The 25,010-nt window shown below is 42.6% G+C and overlaps 1 protein-coding gene and 1 pseudogene across 2 annotated transcripts in view; one reads left to right on the top strand and one right to left on the bottom strand.

Moving 5' to 3' along the window:
* The first annotated feature begins 19,851 nt into the window (after positions 1–19,851).
* Positions 19,852–25,010, top strand: part of ATP2C1 (ATPase secretory pathway Ca2+ transporting 1) — a 170,703-nt gene continuing 165,544 nt past the window's right edge. For both annotated transcript variants that reach the window (XM_019436247.2, XM_019436239.2), the window contains exon 1: positions 19,852–20,275. In XM_019436247.2, the coding sequence (XP_019291792.1) occupies positions 20,168–20,275 (108 nt within the window). In that variant the 5' untranslated portion in view covers positions 19,852–20,167. The remainder of the gene's footprint in view (positions 20,276–25,010) is intronic.
* Positions 23,162–24,129, bottom strand: LOC109257799 (NADH dehydrogenase [ubiquinone] 1 alpha subcomplex subunit 1-like; annotated as a pseudogene).

The raw sequence follows: 25,010 nt of genomic DNA, 5'->3' as shown, positions 1-25,010 counted from the left end.
CCAGGTGCCCCAGTACTCTCTCTTTTAAAATCTACCTTGGGGCGCCTGGGTGGCTTAGTTTGCTAAGCGTCCTGCTTTGGCTGAGGTATGATCTCATGATTCATGGGTTCGAGGCCCGTTTCGGGCTGTGCACTGGCAGTGCAGAGCCTGCTTGGGATTCTCTCTCTCTCCCTCTCTCTCTCTGCCCCTCCCCTGCTGATGCTTTCTCTCTCTAAAATAAACTTAAAATACAATAGAGTACGGTACAATACAATACAATACAACACAATACGATACAATAAAATCTACCTCTAATCCCTTAAATTTTTTTCAGGTTGTTTCTATGGTCTTTACCAGTACTTAAATCCTGGTTCTGCTATATACAAACTTTGCAAACCAGTCCACATGCTTAACTTCAGTGAGCCTCAGTTGCCCCACCTGTAAGATGGGGCTAATGACATCATCCACTTAATTGTGTTATGATGATTAAATTGACACTATACATAAAGAACAATCCTAGACAGTGCTTAGCTGATGAATGTCTCCTTGTATTCCCTGTTTTTCACCTGTTATCACCCTCAGAGACTTCCTCTCCCCGGAAGCTTTAACAACCACTGCATATGGATAATGCCTAAATTGAAATATTCAACCTTATCTCACCTGGGCACTACCCTTTTACCTTCAACTTCATGGTGGGTTCTTTCTTTGGCAGTTCAGCTGCCCCTCAACAACAGTGTGTCTAAAATCGATCTTATCCTATTCTCCTTGAAAAAAAGACTCTGGGAAATAGTTGGCAATTCCTCAAAAAGTTAAACATAAAGTTACCATATGATCCACCAATTTCACTTTTGGATACATATCCAAAAGAACTGAAAATATACATCTACATAAAATCCTGTATATGAATATTCATGGCAGTATTATGCAAAATGGGAAAAGGATGAAAAGTCTATCAGTGGATGAATGGATGAATGAAATGAGATGTATCCATATAATGAAATAATATTCAGCCATATAAAGGAATAGAAAACATGCTATAACACAGATGAACCTTGAAAATGTGCTAAGTGAATGAATCCAGACCTAGTGTCCGTGTATTATATGATATGAAATATCTGGAATGGGCAAATCCACAGACACAGAAAGTAGATTCGTGGTTGTCAGGGCCTACAGGGGATAGAGGAATCAAAAGGTGGTAGATAACGGGTGCAAGGTTTCTTTCTGCGGTGATGGAAATGTTCTGGAATTAGATAGCGCTGATGGTTGCACAACATTGTGAACATGCTGAAAAACACTGAAATGTATGCTTTAAGAACATTAAAATGATGAATTCGATGTTGTGTGAATTTTATCTCAATTTTAAAAGCAATCACTGTGGACAGAGCAGTGCATTAGTCTGTGAAAGCAAGGGGAATTGAGCCAGAGATGCAGAGGGGGATCTTTGATCTCTAGCAACCCAAGGCACTCGTTAACAACACCAGAACAAAGTCTTGAGGGGAGCTAACTGTAGTTGCTTCCAACAGTATTCAGACTCTGACGCCCAAGACTCAACCAAGTGGATCTTTTCTGCAGTTTTGCTGAAATAGATTCAAATCCAGACCTAAAGACCAAAAAAGGGCGTGGAGACGGAAGGGCAAAAAGAGCCAAAGGAAGCACTTGAAATGAAAAAGGAGTTCCCCAAGGGACCCATTTATTATATTCTTTCTTGCCAGGTTCAACTGGAAGGGTAATAAGTCAACTGTTCTGCATACATTTAACATTTTCATTGTATTTTCTATTTATGTCATTCTCTTTCTGCCTGCTTTTCCCTCCTTAATCAAGAGTTTGACCATTAAGGCAAATAGGAGTTCTGGAACTTCACAACATTTTACAAATAAAGCAAAATCCAGTCCTCGTAAAGGACTCAGCTTGAAGTCCATTTCTTTGAAGGTAACTTGTCAGATGACCTGATTAAAGGTGATGAGAAGATTTCAGGGGGTTTTCAAGGCATGCTGTACTGCCTTCACCAAATTTTTATTAATCTTCCGATTTTGGAAAAGTTCCCATGAAAAGGACCTGGGAGAAAAACATTCCCAAATCGCCCCCTCAGACTGTGGAACAGATCTTAATAGCTACTAAGTGAAGGAGTCCATGTGCTCCCACAGATGGCTGCTGAAAACTGATTCACGTTTATCAGTTTGAGAAAACAGAAAGAAAAGAACAGGGAGTTTAGCCAGGCCTCCTTCGGGGTCTCATGAACGGCCAAAGTCAAATAATCTGGAGTTAGCATGCTCCTCCCATGTTCTTCTCTTCCCATGCTCAACTTTTATTAACAGTGTTTCCAAAAGGGCAGCCACTAGCCACTACCCTCCCATCCTCTGTTGCACACCTCATAGTCTGCAAATGATTAGGAAAAGCAGACACATCCCACCTGTTTGTGTGAATTTACAAGGGCTGCTGTAACTGAGGGGCTTAACGATAGAAATTTATTGTCTCATGTTCTGGAGGCTAGAAGTCCACAATCAAGGTGTCAGAAGGATTGGTCCTTCTTGAAGGTGATGTGCGTGGGGTTTGTTCCCGGCCTCTCTCCCTGGCTTGGATATGGCTACCTTCCCTGTGCCTCTTTGCAGCATCTCCCCTCTATCTTTGTCTTTGTGTCCAAACTTCTCCTTTTCATAAGAATGCTCATGTGAGCTTGTGCCCTGCTTCAGGTGAGCTTGAGCCCCGCTTCAGGTGAGCCCTGCTTCTCTCTCCCTCTCCCCCGCCCCCCCCCTCTGTCCCTCACTCACTCAAGCCCCCCCCCCCAAAAAAAAAGAATGCTCATTTCATTAGATTAGAGACAACCCTTAAGGATCAGGTTTTAGGGGCATCTGGGTGGCTCAGTTGGTTAAGTGTCCGGCTTTGGCTCAGCTTATGATCTCATGCATGGTTTGTGGGTTCGAGCCCCGCATTGAGCTCGGTGCTGACAGCTCAGAGCCTGGAGCCTGCTTCAGATTCTGTGTCTCCCTCTCTCTCTTCTCCTCCCCCATTCACGCCCTCTCTCTCTCAAAAATAAACTTAAAAAAAAAAAAAGATCATGCTTTAATTTGATTACCTCTGTAAAGACCCTATCTCCAAAAAAAGTCACACACTGAGGCATCAGAAGTTAGTATTTCAACATATCTTTTTGTGGGGGACAGAATTCAACCCATAACACTGGTCTAGGCAACTTAAGGAAGAGCTGAGGGAGGGGCCCTTTCTCTTACCATCTGGGCAATCCTCTGTTGGAGTTGGTCGAGGAAAGTTTGGTTCTGGGCCAACCAGGAAGGACTGGGACCAGGGGCTATAAGGTTGTCCAAGAAGAAGAATGTGTAGAGAACAGGACATAAAAAGATGTGTGGAATTTCTAGGAGTTTTGAGGACAAAGCTGCAAACAGGGGACCTGGAGTCCAGCCAAATTGACTAAGATAGGCAAAGAACAGAGTCTACATTCTTAGCATACATCATAGATGCTCAACAAGAATCGATAGAAGAGAAAAGAAATGCAAAACACCAAGCTGGGTGCAAATACAAGGCAACTCAAGTGGGATTATATCAGCTAGAAAGTCTCAGATGTAAACAACAGAAGTGTACCCTGGTTGACTTGAAGAGAAAACAAATTCATTATGAGAATATTAGGAAACTTTTAGGGGAGAATAACAGGTTCACTACCTTTTGTGATGGTGGTTTTATGGGTATACACATATGTCAACATTTATCAAATTGTACACTTGAATATGCATTTTATTGTATGTCACTTGTACCGCAATAAAACTGTTGTTTTTCTAAAATGATCTTGAAAATTTCTGTAAGTTGATAATGGGAGTATAAATTTGTATAGTCACTTTGGAAAATGATTTGGCAGTGTCTATAAAAGCTGAACAAATGCATATCCTATGACCTATCAACCCCACTCCTAAGTCACCACCCAATAGCAATGCACCCAAATCTTCACCAAAAACATGTAAAAAGATGCTCATAAGCAGCACTGTTCATATTAAAAATATAAACTGCCTAAATGCCCATTGACACTGTAATAGTATACAGAAAAGTTTAACTGAACTGTTGCACATTCCCAAAGTCTTCAGGACTAGCCTTTGGCTTGGCTGCTGAAAAATCTCTGAGTTTTTGCAACAAGCTGCCTGAAATGAGTGTCTTTGTATGCTTAAAGTGTAGGCTATGCCAATTAGTTTAAGCTAACAATGTGATTTATGTGAATGCCTATTTTTGTATGCCTGAGACTTTAAGCAATAATACATCAGTTTGACCTACATGGGGAGTAGATACTCAGGAGGTAAGGTCAGCAATACGGACACTGCGGACACGGCATGCCTTCATGACTGGCCTCAAACAACAGCAACAACAACAACACACCCTAGACACCAAAGCTTGGATGAGCTTCCCTGATTGGCAACACTTTGTACATGTTGTCACACATACTTGTGGAACAAGGGCTGTTCATGTGACTCCACTGGGAGAGGACAACTAGAAGCTTGTGCCTGGTTTCCTCTGGACTCAGCCCTATACACCTTTTCCCCTTGCTGATTCTATATCCTTCAACTGTAATAAACCTCAAATGTAGGTATAACAGCTTTTCTGAGTTCTGTGAGTCTTTCTAGCAAATCCCTGAACCTAAAGGTGGTCTTGGGGACACCTGATACAAACGGATAGACACATTGTAGTGTATTTATAAAATGCTATGTTTTACTATTCCAATAAGATCAAGCTACAACTATAAAAAACACTTGGGATGAATCTCACAAACACAATGTTGGACATGGACAAGAGAATATGTGAGAAGATTTGATTTATATCAAGTAAAAAAAAAAGAAAAAGAAAAAATAGGCACAACTAATATAAGATGTGAGGAGTCATGATTATGGTTACCTTGGATGGCAGAGGTTAGTGAATTGGAGGGGGAATAAGGAAACTTCTAGGATGTTGGTAATATTCTGTTTCTTTTTTTAATTAAAAAATTTTTTTAAATGTTTTTAATTATTTTTGAGAGAGAGACAGAGCATGAGCAGGGGAGCAGCAGAGAGAGAGGGAGACACAGAATCCAAAGCAGGCTCCAGGCTCTGAGCTGTCAGCACAGAGCCTGACACGGGGCTTGAACTCATTGACTGTGAGATCATGACCTGAGCTGAAGTTGGATGTTTAACCGACTAAGCCACCCAGGCACCCCTATAATATTCTGTTTCTTGATCTGGGTACCAGTTATAAACTTTCAGTTCATTAAAGTTCAGTTTATGAAAAATTATCACTTATGTGACATATAAACATACACATACTTTTATTCATACACATGTATATTATACTTTAATAACATAAACATTAAAGAATATTGGATGGCATGCAGTATCTCTAGAAAAACTACACAATCAGGCTGGCACATTACACAACTTAAAAAAGCCCAAAACCTCACCACAGAAGAGGAACAGTGAAAACCCTACTGTTATGCTGCTAGGTACCAGATGGCCATATGCTAGACCACTGTTACTATGGTCACTAGGAATGTTACCTCTAAAGAATGGATGTAACTGCTCTTACTGCTGCTGCTGCTTCCTATCCCTAGAGTTAACTGAGTGTGGGTTCTGCTTCTTCCCTGGACTTGCTTCTTTAAAGCATACAAAAAGGCTGGATATTGGTCATGGTCGTGGACTAGGACTAGGTCATAAGCTTTCATTTTAGCAGCAAGGATGCTAGAAAAAATGAGTCTGGAATTTTTCAGTTTCTGTGTTGGGAAACAAGCTTTGTTTCATGAGAATAAACTACAGACACTGGGTAGTGAAAAGAATGAGAAATGCCCACTAAAGATATCTAGAGATCTAAACCAAGATCAAAAATATTTATTGAGCCCCAATTATGTGTCAGACACTAAGTTAGAGGCCTTTTTATATATGAAAATATTTGATCTGTGTTTTCACAAATGCTCTGTGAGCTGGTATAGACCCTAGATAGGCCCAAGAAATCTTTGAGGTCTTCTTTGACCATTCAGCCAAGTACTGATCTGCCCATGAATGATCAGCAAAATACCTGAGGCTGGGGAAAAACATCTAAGAGGATTAGAAAATACTAACTGATGTTCACACAGGGCCAGGAGTAGTATATGCTCACAAGTCAGACAGAAAAACTCATAACTCTTAGTGCAAGGGTAGAAAACTCAGGAAGATCTTACTTCAGTAGCAGGAAATAGCTAGCTGTTGTTGAAAATGGCTATCTGCCCACCTAATAAATCACAAAAGCAAGATCCAAAAAAGATCAAACTGTATCCAACTAACTTAATATTCCAGAATAAAGCTCAAGAATAATTATGGGAACAAAAAAATATCCAGCATCTAACAAGGTAAATTTTACAATGTCTGGCATTCAAACAAAGATTACCAGACAAAGAAGTAGAGAAATATGACTCATGAGGAGAATAATCAATTAACTGACACTAACTCAGAACTGACATAGATGTTAGAAGATGAGCACATTAAAATGGTCAATTACAACTGTATTCCATATGTTCAAAATGTTAAGTAGAGACATGGAAAATATAAAAATATAATAAAAGATCCAAAGTAGGACTTCTAGAGACAAAAACTATAATAACTGAGATGAAAAATATACTGGATAAAAATCAGTGACAGATTAGACATGGCAAAAGACAAGGTTAGTGAATTGAGGACATAGCAATAGAAGGTATACAAACTAACACAGGGAGAAAAAACAAAACAGAAAAAGCGAATCAATGCACTGTGAGGCTACTTTGAGTGGCCTAATATATATGTTATTGGAGTCTCTGAAAGTGAGAGGGAGAAGAAGCATTTGAGAGAGTAATGGACAAAGAATTTCCAAACTATGAAAACTATATATCCACAGATCAAAGCTCAATGAACAATAAGCACAAGAAACATGAAGTAAACAACACCACGGCACATCATCAAATTGTCCTTAACAGTGATAAAAAGAAAAATTTTAAATGATTTGGAGTGATAGAAGGCACTGGACTTCCGAGTCTTTCCAAGTCACTGGACAGATCTAGGACTGTGTTGAGAGAGGTACAAGTTTTTATTATCTCTTTAGAACTTTTAAAAGCCATACACACTCTAGGGTGATTAGATTAGAAGGGAAAGAGTTGAGAAGCAACTTCATTGCAGTAAGCCAATGGCCCTGAACTAAGGTTGTGAAGTAGAGATGTAAAGTTGGATACATTTAGGAAGTAAAATTGATAGTACTGGGAGGCTGTGAACCTAAAAATTCGTTCTTGCTGGCAACTGGTAGGTGGTGTTAGAATTCATTGAGCCACGGGGGAAGACAATGATTTAATTTTAAACATTCCAAGTTTGAGTTGCATATGGGCTCTCCATTTACCCTGGGAAAGATGTCTGGCACACAGATACCGGCTTGGGAGTCCCTAACACATAATTTGAATGTCCCCAAGCCCTCCAGCCTTCTTGTGACAGCCTTACATTTAATATTCAATAAAATGACCTGAATTTCAATCCGATGCTTGTGAATGCCTAGAATCTGGGTCCACCAGACATTCATAGCTCAAAGTCAAGAAAGAGGCTAGGACCCCTGAAGAGAGGGGCACTAGCTAGTTGGTAGTCTTGTCTCTGGACCTGAGGAGAAGGCACTGGCTGACTGTGCTGGACCTCTGAGAGGGTCAATGAGGCAGATTCTGAGAATGTTGGAAAAACATTATTACAGAGATGGGACTCCTGTTGCCAAAGGGCTGCCGCCAGGATGAAGAAGTGTTGCTGGTGAGACTCTCAAGAGCAGAAAGCAAAACGGAAACAGAGAGGAGTAAGTCCCTTCCTACTCCTTCAAACTTGCAGTTGCCCTCCATTGGCAGAGCCTAATGGAGAACAGCTGGCAAATGGCAACGTGGTTTATAGAATCCCAGCATCACTGAGGATAGAATGATGTGCTTGGAGCTGAGAGACAAGTATGCAGTAACTGGTACACTCTGCCTGGTGGGGAAAGGGTGTACTTTATCACTCTCTTCTTGTGCCTCTGATGGGGAATTGTGGTTCCGAGGAAAGGCTGTGTTAAGTCTCGCTTGGTGATGTCATGGAGCTGCTTGCTCTTTCAGAAGGGAAAGCAGAACATGATTCCTGTCAGAAGTGATATCTCTTCTGGAGACAAGGTGAACGCTGCATTTCAGAATGGAGAAGAGCCTAAGCTCGGACACTATCAAAAAGCTGTTGCCCGATAAAATTATTTTTAAATGGGCACTTTAGCTCTTCCATGTTTAAAATCAGCGAAATGAAATTCTTCATTCAGACGTGTCTGATGCATACTACATTCCAAATGGTGGTCTCAGCATTACACCTGCCTCCACCGATAGCAAGAAACCCGGCCACACACGGGAGGAAACTTAGCAACTCTGGCACTGTTCCCCTGCCAAGTGAAGAAGGCACCTGTTACAAGCCTGCCTCTTTGAAAAACACAAGAGGTAAACTCCTAAAAAGGACAAACGTGTAAAATACAATGCAGATGGAAGTTGAGAATTGGGCACCTGCTGTTAAGGGGGGTGGGGAATCTGTTTTACATAAGATATGCCTGGGAGAAAGCCATCAAACACGCTTGAGAGAAAAATCTTGGGAAGGAGAAACCCTTGACAAGCTCTTGGAAAATAACTTGTTGACAGATTTACCACTCCATGAAGAAAGGAGAATCAACCCATGCTGTCACTTTGAGCCACTTTTACAATTCTGTGGAACAACAGCAATAACAGCATTTCTGTTGCTCTCCCCACCTCTTCGACCCTATATTCTTTTTTAAGCTTGACAAGCCTAGAGTTTAAAACATTGCTTTCATCATGGAGCATCTTGAAATCATAGCATGCCAGATCTAGACAGGACCTTGGAGCAAGAGCGATCATAAGAAGCTGGAAGGAATTCTGTAGCAATAAAGATTTTATAACTGCAAACAAAGGCCTCTGGGGAGATAGAGTTATATGTAAGTGTCTGAACACTAATATTAAGGAAGGGAAGAAATTGTTTGGGATAGTTCAAGGAAATAACTCCAAAAAACCGATTTTAAATAAAGCAATTGTAAATTAGGATGAGAATTACATTTTAACGCTGAAACTAGAAAGTAATGGAGACTGACTTCACTTTGATGAAATTTTTTACATCATTAAATAATATAGAGATCATTCATCCAGGAAACTCAAGCGTTTATAAATAAATTCTAAGTAGGCAATATTGTTCAAAATTTTATGGAGACATGGATCCTCACATAGAAGAAAGATAAAACAATTTAGGTATAAACAAGTATTGTTCTAGTCATACTTACTGAGCACAACAATGTGCTACGATCCTCATGGGCCTTAACCCTCCGTTTTCACCCTAAGACAATTTGACCCTTGGTATGGGCTGAATGTTTGTGTCCTGCACCAAACTTGTGTTGAAGCCCTAACCTCAAGACAGGGCCTCTAAAGAAATCATTAAAGTTCAATGAGGCAATAAAGGCAGGACCTTAATCCAATAAGATTAGTGCCTTTTAAAGAGAGACGCTAGAACACCCTCAATCTCTCTCTCTCTCTCTCTTTCTGTCTTTGTCCATACCCACCAAGAAAGACCATGTGAGGACATAACGAGAGGTGCCTGTCTACAAGCCAGTAAGAGAGTCCTTTCTGGAAACAAACTTTGTTGGACCTTGGTCTTGGGCTTCCCAGGCTCCAGAAGCATGAGAAAATAAATGTTTGTTGTTTCAGGCATCCAGACTGGTGTTTTGTTACGACAGCCAAACAAATAATATACACTGTTATATAGTATAGTGCTCATAGGTAAACCAGTGCATAAATTCTCCAGTGATGGAGAATTAGCATTTGTTGATTGTCTCTGCGCTAATTTCTTTCACAAAAGGTGTTTTTATTTTTGATCTTCAAATGAAAATATTTTATGGCACTGGCTTGGCACACTGTGAAACGGCAGCATCAAGTAAACAGCTATAATGGCGCTTGGTTTGAGCCCAGGAATTATGTTAAAGACCAGGAGCATACAGGAAGGAAGAAGTGACTGGCATTATTTGGAAGCACAGGCTCTATGTGTCATGGGGAGAGAGAGGACCCAAACCACATATCTGTTACTTTAACTACAATTAATCCTGACCTAAAATAGCTCACTAGTCACACAGCTTTAAATAGAAAGGATTACAATATAAAAGTTGATGGATGTGTCTTTCAGCTTATTCGTTTCATAAGCATATATACTAGGTAACTATTGTGCACGAGGCAACCTGCTTGGAGATTGACAGGGATACAAAATAGTGATGGACGTAGTACTATATAACAGTTAAGAGTTTGTGACTTGGAGTCAAATAGAAATGAGTTGGAATTGTAAGTAGGCCACTTATTTATGTTTTTATTTAAAAAAATTTAATGTTTATTTTTAAGAGAGAGAGAGACAGAGTGTGAGCAGGGGAGAGGCAGCGAGAGAGAGGGAGACACAGCATCTGAAGCAGGCTCCAGGCTCTGAGCTGTCAGCCCAGAGCCCGACGCGGGGCTCAAACTCACAAACCAAACTGTAAGATCATGACCTGAGCTGCAGTCAGATGCATAACCTACTGAGCCACCCAGGCGCCCCTTAAGTAGGCCATTTGCATGCTAGGGGATTCTTGCTGAAGGCAGGCCAGGGCGATTAGATATCAAGGCGGTGGGGTGGCCGGCAGTGGGGTTACACTAAACTAACCCAACAGGATTACTGCTAAAACTGGACTAAGGAGGCAAAGTTGGGACCTATTCAGACAAAACTCAGAGAAGCTGACTCAAGTTTGGTCAAGGAAAGAATCTTTATCAACTGAAAAAAAAAAAAAAATCAAGCAAGTGGAAAAACCAGGAAACAATTTCATGAGAAGTATTTCTTTGGAGATATCCATATAATGCTAATCGTCCCACACCCCTCGCAGGAGAAAGGATCAGTGTTTGTCCCTTATTTTATGGAAGGACTTGGAGCAGTTGATAGGACTAACCTGAGAAATGGAGAAGGGGTCCATGGCAACAAGGTTGAGCACTGTATCTAGTAAAAAAAAATGTTGTTCTCCTTTGGTGGCAGGTCAAAGGTATTTTATTCTAATGGCCCAGGGACATTGTGAAAGGGATCTTGCCCAGAAGGGCAGTTGGTGAGATGAGGAACCCACAGGAAGGGCTCTGAGTTATGCTGAAGACAGATAGACAGGGGAGGATTGAAAGGGGATCCTGGGAGTTGCTACTGAAGAGCCTCCCAAGAATGTCTGAATAGAGCATGTGGAGGACACTTCATGACTGCATTGTGGAGGGACAAAGAGTAGTGGGTTAAATGAGGAGAGGGCCTGGAGGATGCTTTGGATCTCAGGAACCTCAAGGCTGCACTGTGGGAATACATTGACACACCAGGTGGTGACAGCAGCGACAGGTGGGGGCCCAGAACAGGAACAAGGAAGGGAGCACCATGGCTGCTGGCCAGGATTTGCTTAAGACTATGTGAGAGGCACATCTGAAAACTCCCTGAAATACTCGGGTGGCAGGTTATAGCAGAAGAAGGCCCTACATTAAGACGTGAACCAGGGGCGCCTGGGTGGCTCAGTCAGTTGAGAGTCTGACTTCAGCTCAGGTCATGATCTCACAGTAGGTGAGTTCAAGCCCTGCATCTGTGCTGACAGATTCTGTCACAGCCTGCTTCAGATTCTGTGTCTCCCTCTCTCTCTCTCTGCCCCTCCCCTGCTCTCTCTCTCAGAAATAAACATTAAAAAAAAAAAAAAGACATGAACCAGTGAAATTTGGGCTGTTACTGTTAGTATAACTAATCTGGATCCAGGGGCCAACAAGATCTGGAAAAGCTCAAGGCAGTTCATACCCAGATGCTACACTACATGTATCATCAGTCATTCATTCATTAAACAAAGATCTATTGAGTGACTGTGAGACACTAATGTAACAATGGACAAGACACTGTCAACACCCTGAAGGAGGTCAGTGAGGAAGGGGTTATAGACAGGAAACGGTCACTCTTGTAGAATTAGTGGTAGGGTCAAGTTATGTGTGTATGTGTGTGTGGGGGGGGGGGTACAATAGGAGTGTGTAGGAGCCCTGTATTCATTCCTAGCCAGTGGGTCTCAAACTTACATGTGCATATGAATCATCTAGGGATCTTTTCAAAATGCAGATTATGATTTAGGAGATCCAGGGTATGGCCTGAGATTCTGGTGATGCTAATACTGCTGGTCTGTGGACCACAGGAGCCGCGAACCTCAAAAGAACATGTAACCAGTCATGTGAAAATAAATAAATAAATAAGTGATCCCATATGCCTCTGACTTTGATATCTAAGATTTTTAAAAAAATATTTATTTTCAAGAGAGAGAACATGTGCGTGCATGTGGGAGGAAGAGCGGAGACAGAGAGAGACAGAATACTAAGCAGGCTCCATGCTGCCAGTACAGAGCCCAACGCAGGGCTCGATCCCACGAACAGGGAGATCATGACCTGAGCCGGAAATCAAGAATTGGATGCTTAAACGACTGAGCCACCCAGGCGCCCCCCTTGAGATTTTTTCTTAAGTGTATTTATTTATTTTGAGAGAGAGAGGGCAAGTGGGGGAGGGACAGTCAGAGAGAGGGAGAGAGAATCCCAGGTAAGCTCTGTGCTGTCAACGCAGAGCCCAACTCAGGGCTCGATCTCACGGAAGCGCGAGATCATGGCCTGAGCCAAAATCAAGAGTTGGATGCTCAGCTGACTGAGACACCAAGAGAGACACCCTGGTACCTAAGATTTAACAATAAAGACAAACTGGCATTCTGGTAATGATTACTCAGGTTATTGTACCTATATATAGTCTGGGTTGCACCAATATTCATGGTCTTTAGTGATCCAACCAAGGGAAGACATATCATTTCCATGTTGGATAATTACCTGTTCTAAAAAATTTTTTTAATGTTTATTTATTTTTTAAAGAGAGAGTGAGCATGTGAGCAAGTGGGGGAGGGGCAGAGAGAGAGGGAGACACAGAATCCGAAGCTGGTTCCAGGCCCTGAGCTGTCAGCAGATAGCCCCACATGGAGCTTGAACCCACTAGCCATGAGATCGTGACCTGAGCCGAAGTTGACCCTCAACTGACTGAGCCACCCAGGCCCCCCAGATAATTATCTTTGGTAGTTAATAAAAATTCAAGGATAATGGAGTTTAAGAACATGACTATAAACATCACTGTGATGAACAGTCTGTCTACTCCAAATTGCATGCACATTATCTTTCTTTTAGCTAACATGAGCTGCTACTCCTATCAGACTCCCCTACTCTCATCCCCAATGGTGGTTTTTCACAGGAGGTGGCAGTGAAAACTGAGTGAGTTACCCACATAAACACCTCTGACCTGGGCCTTTCCACTAGAACTCAAGACAAGCATTTAAGAATTATTTTAGACTCCATGTTCTCTGGCCACTGAACTTCCATCCACGCAACAGAGTCAGAAAAATGGGAAAGGGAAGTTGGATTGCCTGTTTATTCCAAGGGCCATCCCTGTGCCAAGGGTAGGCCTGGCGCAGCAGCCAGACATCTGCTTTCAATTACATCCTTACTTTTCAAACCATCAAGCATTACAAGGGAACATACCAACCTGCCCACTCACCCCCACTTCCATTCGCCTAGTTAGCCAAAGCTCCTTTACTCAAATTAATGTATTTATTTTCCTTATTGCTGAAACCATATTTTTAGTTTTCATAGAGAATTATAGGAAGCACAACCACCAATCTGAAAGTTCCCTCAGGGTTGAACCACTGCTCTTAAGAGGAAATACCTCTGTCTTCTCTTTCTAGGTGTTACTCCTCCTAAAAAGAGCAAAGCATGGCTGCTAAGGGGAAGGTGGAAGGAAGTCAGGGTCATGAGGAGAAGGTGACACAGCTCCAGACATGGGTCCTTAGGAGAAGGTGTCTCTGAATCCACCAGAAATGGTAAGCTTCCTGGGGACATCTTATGTTTCTATTAAAGGACCATTTTGCAGTAAACTCAAGACTCGATGAGAGGAGACAGAGTTAGCAGTGGATCCTGCCCAGACTACAGTAGCATTGAAGACAAAGACGAGTAAATTATGCCTGGGGATGGGTTTGTGGAAAACCGTGATTTTGGAAATTCTTGGCATGAGGGGGCTGCCTGTTCCAAGTCCAAGATTCCTCCTTCCCCAACTGGAATGGAACAAGGTGTTAGTGCAGAAGACAGAGGGAGGTAGTGTTGTGTACAGCTGGCTATGGTTTCTGGCCCTGAGCTTAAAGAAAGGGCTGTCTCCCGAGCTAAGATTACTGATAGTGCTGCCTCAGCTTGATAAGAGGCGATATGATATCAAGTCAAGAGTGAGAGTTTGAGAGCAATATGATATCAAGTCAAGATATCACTGAGAAGACAGACCTTGGTGAGAGGTTCACTTGAAGCTTGATAACTGCAAGAGCTGACTCTCGGAAGAGTGGCTACAAAAAAAGAGATGAGCTTGGAGAAAACCCACCACTGCCAGGGAAGTGCATTTTAAAATGCAAATCTGATGGGAGCTCTCAAAGTGCTCCAGCAAACAGGGTATCTATCCTTCAAACTCCACCTGACAAATCTCTCCACAGCCACATCTCCTGCCTGACAGCACCTAAACCAATGGTCCAGGGGTCATCGGCATCAGCATTGTGGGGGAAGCTGATACAAATGTGAAATCTCACTCTTCGCCCCAGACCTACTGAATCAGAAACTGTGAAGGTGGGGGCCAGCAATCTGTGCTTTAACAAGCCTTCCAGTTGATTCTGATGCATGTTCAAGTTTATTTAAAATTTTTTTAATGTTTATTTATTTTTGAGAGAGAGAGAGAGAGAGAGAGCATAAGTGGAGCATAAGTGGAGAGAGAGAGGGAGACACAGAATCTGAAGCAGGTTCCAGACTCTGAGCTGTCAGCACATAGCCCAACATAGGGCTCGAATTCACCAACCATGAGATCATGACCAGAGCCAAAGACCAGACGCTTAACTGACTGAGCCACCCAGGCGCCCCTGTTCAAGTCTATTTTAAACTATGCAGAAAAATGTTTTCTTCCTAAGTGGAGAGCAAGTGTCCCAGGGATGCAGAGTTGTTGTGAAATTTGAGAAATCAATACCTGAAGCCAAAAGCAGAAGGTTTGCTCTCTCATGGTTTGTGAGTTCAAGTCCATATCCAGCTCTGCTTGGGATTCTCTCTCTCTGCTCCTCCCCAAATCATGAGTGTGTGCTCTCTCTCTCTCTCTTTAAATAAACTTTAAAAAATTATAGAAACACCAGAGTGATTGAATTGTGGTTGTAATAGGAGCATGGTGTGGCGGGGGCAGGGTGGTTGAATGTGAATTTGGGGAAAGTAAAATGCACCATATGCAGGTATGAGATAATTACTCCCTACACGGTGGGAGCACCAAGAAAATGTCAGATCAAGTAGCACAAAAGATCTCATCATGCAAAAGGTGGAATGTTGGTGCTGCATATACTAGTCCTGAGAAGCAATGGTAAATGCCTCCCTTTCCCTCTCCTGATTCCATTTAGAACTGTCCTTGGGGGAGCAAGAAATGGAGCCAATATCCACAGACCTAGTGGGATGAGAATGATTTCTCAGAGGAATTCACGATAAAAAATGGTTTCTGTTTTCTGGGCTAACTGCTTCTCCATCATTCTCACTGCTTGCCCTTCATTTTACATCTGGGCTGGATTAATTCCCAGAGCATGGAGTCATTTTCCTGATAGAAACTCTCAGCACTGATTGGAAGGAGAAAGAGAAGGGATTAGTAGGGTTTTAGTTTTTGTCCCGATGCAATTTGGAAACGCTGTCCACTCAAAGGCATCCTGGAGACAAACTTTCTGTTTTCATTTCCTGTTTCTCATCCTGAATTTAACACTTGCGATGTTAAACGGATCCCATTCTCCTCTCTTTGTCTTTCCCCTTTAATAAATAGGTACCGGCGCATATGAATGAAACACCTGCTGTGTGCAGTGCACAGTACTAGATGGCCTGGCAAACCCACATTTTCATCCCATCTTCTCCAACATTTGGAAAGGAGTAAACTGTAAAATAGCTTTCTTCATACCTTTGTCACTATTTTTTTTTTTTTTTGGCTTTAGCTTTGCCTCTGTATGATGCTCTTTGAGCAAAGAAATGGGGATACCCATATTTTTAAGCGATTTGTGAAAAAGCTGGTAATTCTTAGAAACCAGATGACACATGAATATCCTTTTGATGAGGGAGCATAAGGCAAGCTGAGGGCCAAGCACAAGCTAGCACCCCGCCCCCACCCCTAGGTGGGATATGTGTGACATTCCACAGGCACTCCTGGATGCCCAAGAACAAAGGAAAGGACAGAAAACAAATGGTTAACTGATAGAGATCACAGTCCTGCAGGATAAGAGTCTCCATCAGTTTACAAATATCTCAGTAAATTATAAGAAAAAGGCAATCTTATCAACAGCCTAATCTCCAGAAACCTATAGACTCAGTTTCCTGGAGCCCCAATATCACCCTCCCCTCCACTGTGATGTGGGGAACAAAGACAAGAAGGAAATGGTGGATAAAATTAAATTTCCTCATAACCTGCAGCCCTTGACAAATACTTGAGGCAAATACAGTCTAACATTTCTCCAAAAACCCCTACCATCCCAATGTTAATACCTTACTAAAGGAAAAACAACCTTAGCTTGACAATAGCAAGGCCTCAGGTATCTTAGGAGTCCTTCTTAGCATATCAAAGTCCTTCTGGAAGGTCCTTTGCCTTTACTTCCCCCAGCTCCATAGTATATAGCCAGTCACTCTGCACAACCCCCCGTGCAGCTCTTTCTGCCCACCGGTCCTGCCCCTGTGCTTGAATAAAATCACTTTTTTTGCACCAAGGATGTCTCAAGAATTCTTTCTTGGCCGTCAGCTCCGGACCCCCACCACTCCAAAGACGCATCACTTTCACAGTGGATTGAGGCCTGGATCTAGTGCTTTCCTGGGTTTGTGCTTTGTGTTGGTTACTGTTCTTTTTTTTTAACGTTTATTTATTTTTGAGAGAGACAAACAGAGCGTGAGCAGGGGAGGGGCAGAGAGAGGGAGACACAGAAACCCAAGCAGGCTCCAAGCCCTGAGCTGTCAGCACAGAGCCCCGACGCAGGGCTCCAACCTATGAACTGTGAGATCATGACCTGAGCTGAAGTTGGACGCTCAACTGACTGAGCCACCCAGGCGCCCTTGTTGGTTATTGTGCTAGGACAAGGGGTGGGAATGAACTGTTCAAATAACAGGTAATCACCCCACTCCTTATTGTGCTATTTTGCAGGGCGGTGGAATAAACCCCTTACCACTGGGTGGCTCCACCGGGCTATTTCGGTCTTTGCAGGTATATACTGTAGCCACCCAATCTCTGGTCCATTGCCATTTACCGAGGCAACTGAGTCACAGTGGCAATCAAACCATCACTCCTCCAGGCTGAGATGGCAGAGATGTCCATACTGTGAATACAACGGGACCGTGACTCTTTCCCATTATGTTTGTAATAAATATGGAGTGGAATTAACCATTGCAATCTATTTCAAACAGAAACTGAGAATATGGTAGTTTTCAAAGTTTGTGAAGCAGAAAATCTGAATCCATAGTACAACTTCTTTTCAAGATCACCAGAATCATTTCAGAAAGGAACTTTTATGTGATAAATAATGAGTATTAGCCTTATTTATGCAGAATCCAGGATAGGAAGTTATATGATTTTGCACGAAAATGCACTTGATCTCTAGTCTAATATCTTAGTCTGCAAATTCTTAACAGTCTAAGTTTGTCTTTCTCTTTAACAATGCAACCCCATGCCTTTCCTTTGTTAGATTCATCTGTAAAGAGGTTCTTAGGAATCCATTTCGGGATGTGGGCTAAGAGACTGTGCAGTGTACTGACTGGGAACGGAACCTCTGGGGATTCTGGTGTGTCAGCCTACCTGGTTGGAGTCCCTTCTCCCCTGCTTTGTCGCTGTGTGACCTTGGCAAGTTGTTTACCCTCTCTGAGCCTCAGTTTCCCCATAGGGTGCTGTAGGGTTACATGAGATAATGCACGAAAAGAATTTAGCACAGTGTCTGGCTGAAAGGCCCAATAAATGTTAGATACGATTTGCTTTTTGTTGTCGACTAAACGCCTAAGGGGATTTTAGTTGTGTTTGTTCCACCGGCTTCTCTTTTTATGCTAAATCTAGCCAGGACAGTTTTCTGTCTGGGTTTTCTTTTCTCTCCCCAGACCCAGCCCTTCCCCATCTCTTTTCACTGACCTCCTCAAACCAGGAGAAGGTGAGCATGAAACAACCATTTGAAATGAAGTCTGCTTTGTGTTCATCCGTTGGGAAAAGGCTTTGATCACAGCCGTGCTGTGGGTGTTTGGCAGACTGCCAGCTTGTTTCCATAAGAAGAGGCATCTCTGAAGGTTTAGATATTTTAAAAAAGGAAGGGAAGAGGGCAGCTTGTGGGTTCCTCGAGGGTGTGTATAAATGACACCTTTCCTCCTCCCAAAGCCTCCAGGGGCCTCCCCTCTTTCCAGGGCCAGGGTGTCTAGGTTTCCACGCTTCTTGTTTTTCTGGGCTGTGAGCTGCCTGGGAGTGCACAACACTGCCCTTAGCATTCTGGTGGTTCACAGCACAGGGCTTGGCTCTGGCCCTCATTAGAGTCCACTGGCTGTCTCCAGCATACAGAGGAGACTCAAGAGCCAGCCAGTGTGCACCTAAAGAGCGGACAGGAGGGCAGGGCCTCCTCCTCCTGGGAGCCAGCCCCAGTAGCATTATATAAACGACTTCTTGGAATTGCCAGCCTGGCCCTGGTGAGACTGGAAGATCACCTTGTGAGTGGGCCCAAGGCCAGCTTGACAGATGGTCTGGGCTGTGGCAGCACGACCCACATTAGGCCCATAAAGTGTGTTCCCTGAAGGCAAGTGGCCCAGCCAGGAGTGTCAGGGCGGATGTCCAGGGGGACAGCTAGGGAGGCAACGTGGGTCCCCAGCTCTGCTTACCCTTCCTCCCCAACAGTGCAGTCTCTGAAGGGGAAGAGACAAGTTCTTTCTCTTTCCACTTGAAAGCAAATCTCGAGGCCTTATGATTTTGGGTTGATGTCTGGCCTAGACTCTACACAACAGCCCCTCACCCAGGTGGCCAAATGTTTCCACCCGACGAACCAGCTACTACAGTGTTAACAAGGATAATAAAACAGTAAGGCCTACTTGGAAACTTTGTTCAGAAACCCCGTGGCTTCTATAGACTATTAAGAAAATATTGAAGTTTCAAATTTCATGATTTCATGTCCTCTAAGACCACAGTCCTCTTACCCTGTTCTCTTTTTAAAGCATGAATCCTTTTTTAAAATACTTAGAAAGTAAATGTATAACATTTTTTCTCCCTTACATTCGGAATAAAGCCTGGGGAAATTTAATGTTCCTGGATTTGGCCTGTGGATTTGAGATAAGGATTCAAGGAGAGAAGCCTTTTAACTCAGAACAGAATCTGTTCCCAGCTATTGTTCAATTAACGTAAAGTATCTGGTTACCGGGCGTGTTGCATAATGCATGACAGCGTAAACCAAACCTTTTAAGTGCTGCCACTGAACTCCTCGATAACAGTGAAGAGTGAAGTAAATTGTTAATTTTTTTTAGAAGTCCCCTAAAACAAAGCTTCTTGAGACTGAATGAATCAACACTTTTGAGCTGAGACGCAGCCAAGGGATGTCCCTATGTGTGCTCATGCTGATAAAAAATCTAGAAGGAAACAGAAAAAACCACATGTCATGTCCTCTTTAAGAGCCAGAAAAGCTGTCAGAAGAATTAAGATTAAGCCTCACGAGAGTCTGTGGGTGTGGAAAGTCACCAGCTAGCTAATATTAACATAGCTTGCAACAGAACGCTGTTGCTAGAAATAGGGCGATCGCATCACTACCACTAAGCAATTTGCATTCTGTGGACCAGCCCCTACATTCCTCCTGGCTCCTGCTGCCCTTTGGGCATTGTATTTCTGGATGCTTTTAGATGGTCGGTACTCAGACTTGGCTGTCTGGTTTCACCAGGAACCCACCCAAAAGAGGAAGCAGCAAGGAGAAGAACATTTGCTTTGTTTGCAGGAAAGTGACTGAGCTACAAGCAAATCTTTAGGCATCTGAGGAATTGTGAAGCTTCTAGACTTCATATGGTTGCTGACAGGGTGGGGCAGACGAGAACCTTCTTACTTTCCTCACCATGGATAATCTGTTGCCTCAGTCTAGATTCTCTTACTTCAAAAAATATCCTCTCCATGCAATTAGGAAATATTTATCGATGCTGAGAAACCAAAAAGCTGAAGAACAGGTATCATCTTGTTTATATTATCTTTAAGGTTAACGGATGTTTGCTTTTGGGTGTTGCTTTTTACTATGTGCCTTCGTGATTTTGTTTCTGCTAGTTTATATGTTTATAGGCTCCTGCTTGCGGCTATTCGGATTTAGCAATCCGAGAAGCAAGCAGGCTTGTGAAGATTTATTTGAACTTGGAACATTTGGATCCTGACATTAAGCTCAAGCTCTGTAATAAAACTATGTGCTTCTCCTTCTTCTGAATAGCTAGACCAAACTACCCAGTTAGAGTTAAACTGTAGTCTCCTTGATAATTTTCCAGGCCCTCAAATATAAATTTTAAACTATCCATATCTTGACAAATAAAAGTATTAGGCCCTAGAAATACACTTGTCTTCTTGTCTGTATGGCCATGTATTTATGGCTATGTTAGTATCACCAGGATTTGCAAAACAAAAAACATTGTGTGCACTGTAAATATAATAGCTTCAAATAGATCACTAATGAGCGATGACAATCATTCAGAAGTAACTAGACACTTTTTTTCCGTGGAGGGCAAGGGTATACAGCACTGCAGTTTTCAGTCTTTTTAGCCAATCAAAAGTTAGGGTTTTTAGTAGTAGACTCTAGCATGTGGGAGTATAAACATTAACAAATTGGTTAAAATATTGGATCACTTCTTGTTTAACATCATGCATTCATTCTATTATGTTGAGATTTGTTTCATTCTATCCCTTACAATCATCTATGAAAAGGCATTTCTAAAAACTGCGTTTCTGACTTGTACCAAACTGTAAGAAGAAATAGCTGTATCTGATCTATTGAAATCTAGTGGCTCATTTAGAAAAAAATATGACCATGGTGAAGGACAAATGTACAGCCACATAGAAGACCCAAAGAATCATAAACTGCTTGCACATCATGCTTGTAACTCATATTGCAAACTATATGGGAGATAACCATGGTGTTCTGTATCTGAATGAGGTGACCTACTTCATGAAATACTTCCAGGAAGTGAAAGCAAAGGTCAGCAGACAGAAAATCCTCTAATGATAGGTTTCCCAAAAAGTCCATGCTTAATTTGGAAGATGAAAATCATTACTACTGTTCCAGAGGAAACTGCTTTTGTGCTGTGCTTTAATGATTTTACAAGAGCTGGAACTTCAGATTGTGCTGAAGAAGGGGGCTGGGCTGGTCCAATTTAGCTCCTACTCAGGCAAGGTGTCCTGATTACGAAAGAATCTCTTTCCAGTCTCAGCACTTGCTTGCTTTTGAAGAGGAAAGCCAGAGACCCCGGTGGTGGTGCTGTGAGATGTTGTCTGCCACACTCACTAAGTCCATCTCTGCAGGCCTCCTCAGGCCTCTTTACAGTGGAGAGCGGGGAGTGGCTGAAAGGGTAGGGTTGGAACTGCGGAATGTGGATTAAGTGATTTTTCCCCCTTTTCTCAGTGCTATAAGTTTTCAGAGATATGTCTATAGTGATTGTGCAGTTTATCGTTTTGTTTGCTTAAAAATTGTTACCAAATGCATTCCAAAGAACATGAGAATGTATCGTGGATTCTTGGACTTGCACTGGGTGGGTGGTCCTCTCCCCAGCTGACAACCATTGGGGATGACCTGAGAACGACTGGGAACATTGTGCTGAGTTTTTAACTTTCTATACAAATTGATGGAGAAATAAAAACAAATAATACATTCATTTCTTTTCGGAAACCAATTAATAGCTCTGCAGACAGACAGTCTCACAGAATTAGAGAAATTAGGTCAGAGCCAATGATGGCTAACCTTGAAAAGCTTGTTGGAAAGTTATAAAGAAGATTAATAACGTTTATAATTTTAGGACCTCATATTTGTTGTCTCTCTAATGCTTACAGTCCTGTAATACAGACTCTCATTATAAAGGTGAGGGAAGAGAGACAAAGACCTGAATCCTTGTCCAAGGCCACCCAGCCAAAAAGTATTGAAGGGAGATTGGAATTCCTGTTTGCCTAGCTTTAAACTTGACCCATTTGGGGGTGGCTGGCTGGCTCAGTCGGTAGAGTATGCAACTCTTCACCTGGAGGTCATGAGTTCCAACCCTACGTTGGTAGTAGAATCTACTTAAAAAAGAAAAAAAAATGACCCATATTACCATGCTTGATCTCCGAATGATCTATACCAACACAGTGATAGCAACATAGCAAACTGCTAACCTTTCTCCTAGAGAGTATTTCTAACGCTTCAGATGTTCATGTCATAATTCTTACCCTAAGTTTGGTGTGATTAATTTCTTTTCAAAAAAAAATTTTTTTTAATGTTTATTTGTTTTTGAGACAGAGAGACAGAGCATGACCAGGGGAGGGGCAGAGAGAGAGAGGGAGCCACAGAATCTGAAGCAGGCTCCAGGCTTTGAGCTGTCAGCATAGAGCCTGACATAGGGCTCGAACCCACCAACTGTGAGTTCATGACCTGAGCCAAAGTTGGATGTTTAACTGACTGAGCCACCCAGGAGCCCCTGGTGTGATTAACTTCTTAATATTTTTCTAAATTTGTATTTAAATCACTTACTTTTTTTTTTTAACTTTTTTGTTGTTTTTATTATGCACTACATTAATATACTGCATAACCTTCTAGAACGGGTAGGTGAGCATAACCGAGTTATTTTTCTTTTTTTTTTAATTTTTTTTAATGTTTATTTATTTTTGAGACAGAGAGAGACAGAGCATGAATGGGGGAGGGTCAGAGAGAGGGAGACACAGAATTTGAAACAGGCTCCAGGCTCTGAGCTGTCAGCACAGAGCCCGACGCGGGGCTCGAACTCACGGACCGCGAGATCATGACCTGAGCCGAAGTCGGACGTTTAACCGACTGAGCCACCCAGGCGCCCCCCGAGTTATTTTTCATCCATCAGGAAAAGGCTTCCTTAGTTGATATTCTCCAAACACTTTGACACATAGTAACACATAACTCCAGAGACGCACCTATCTCTTTCCATAAAACTCCACTCATGTGAATAACAGGCAACCCTTTTTTCCTGGCCCTTGTTAGTGAACCAGTGGATGTGTGCAGTGGCTGTGCCAGGGATGAGCAAGCACAGGCCATGACACCTGTCCCAGGCAGAATCTTGAACCACACAGCACCACGGTTGCCAAGCAAATTACTTACTTTTTAACTTGTTTGTTTAGAAAGAAAATTTTATATAACTACCGTAAGTGGAAAACCACTGCCATTTACCATATACGTAAGAGAAAAATAAATAGAATAAAAACAGAATAATGCTAAGTTCTAGCCAGATACTGTTACCTTTGAAACCTCTGAGCCTGAAACCTACATTTAATGTAGTGTCTGCAGGCTACCTAAAATCTTCTCTTATGCCATCTAGCACCATTGCGTCCCATCCATGTTGTGTTCACACACATGGGAGAATATTGTCTCAGGCGCACCATCTGTTTCTTCACTTCTGTGCCTTCCAATACACTCCTCTCTGTAACCTAGAATTCTGTTCTTAACTTACAACTTGCCCACCTGGAGATCGCCTATATACCCTTCAAGACTCAGGTTAAATGGCTCCGTAAAAAACCTTTCTCCAACTCTGCTGGGAAGAGGGAAGCACAGCCCATCCTTTTCTAAGATATTCTGTCTGTGTCTAATAAGGTCCCTTACTATATTGTATGTAGTAAGCCATTGCTTACATGTGTATATACATCACCCATACACATATGACACTGGGCGATTTCCTGTTCTTTGTTCTCTCAGACCTACCTTGGAGCCTGACACAGGCTGGTGTAGGGGTGACTCACGACACAGGCAGTTGCCTGTGGAGCACACCTCCTTTCTTGCCTCTACCCATGTCTTGATGGGGTCTGGAGGGTCCCCATAGATCCCGGTCATGGGGATCTTGCCTTGTCCACAGATGCTTTCTTGTTTAAAGCTTCTCCTCAGGACTTTGCACTCAGTGTCATACAAACATGAAGGTTTGACCTAAGGGTTTGTTTGTTTGGTAGTTTTTGTTATTATTCCTACAGTGCTGGACCAATCAGTGGGTGGGCAGGTTATTTACCAAACTGAGAACAAGTATCCCATCCTTTGCATTCCTGAACTCTATTATAGCTGGCATTTCACAAAGCCAAGTCCCTAAGTAGGAGATTAAGGTCATTAATTAGATGAGCATGCAGAAGGTTGGGAAAATTAGACAATGAAACATTTTTGAACAGTATTCTTCAAATGGTGTGGTGGTGGTGGTGGTGGTCATTGCAGGGACACAGTCTGAGCCTAAGTGAGCTCTCAGATGAGTTTGGGCAGGTGGGCTGAGCACATTCATGAGGGTATTTGGTTTCATGGGACCGGCCAGGGTCTGGCTCAGATGTAGATGTCTGAGTTTGTGAGAAATGAACAGGGCTTACAGGCAATGATCTCTTGAGTACTAGAGACCCAGCAGCCTGCTACGTGATTCAGGTGACCAAGTGGGACACTGAATGAGGAAGGGAGAATTTGCTTCACTTCTGGGTAGACTGTAGACTTGGCTTTAGCCCAGTGAATCCTACAGAGGATTGAGGGCCCTATGAACCCCCAGGGAATGCTGCCCTTAAAGGTTAGCACCACTGATAGAGACGTTATTCACGGATGCCAGCACCAAATGGTAAGAGAAGAGAGTTTGTGAGCTTATATGGGACAGTCTACTCTCTCTCCATTGGTGAGCTCCTCCATTCCCATGGCTTCAAACACCACCTATTTGCTGACAACTCCCAAATATTTATCCCCAGTGCACTTCA

Source organism: Panthera pardus, unplaced genomic scaffold (genome assembly GCF_024362965.1).
Source record: "Panthera pardus isolate Hobbes unplaced genomic scaffold, ASM2436296v1 HiC_scaffold_16, whole genome shotgun sequence".
NCBI lineage: Eukaryota > Metazoa > Chordata > Mammalia > Carnivora > Felidae > Panthera > Panthera pardus.
Note: the sequence above shows the minus strand (reverse complement) of the source record. Positions and strands in the feature narration are given on the sequence as shown.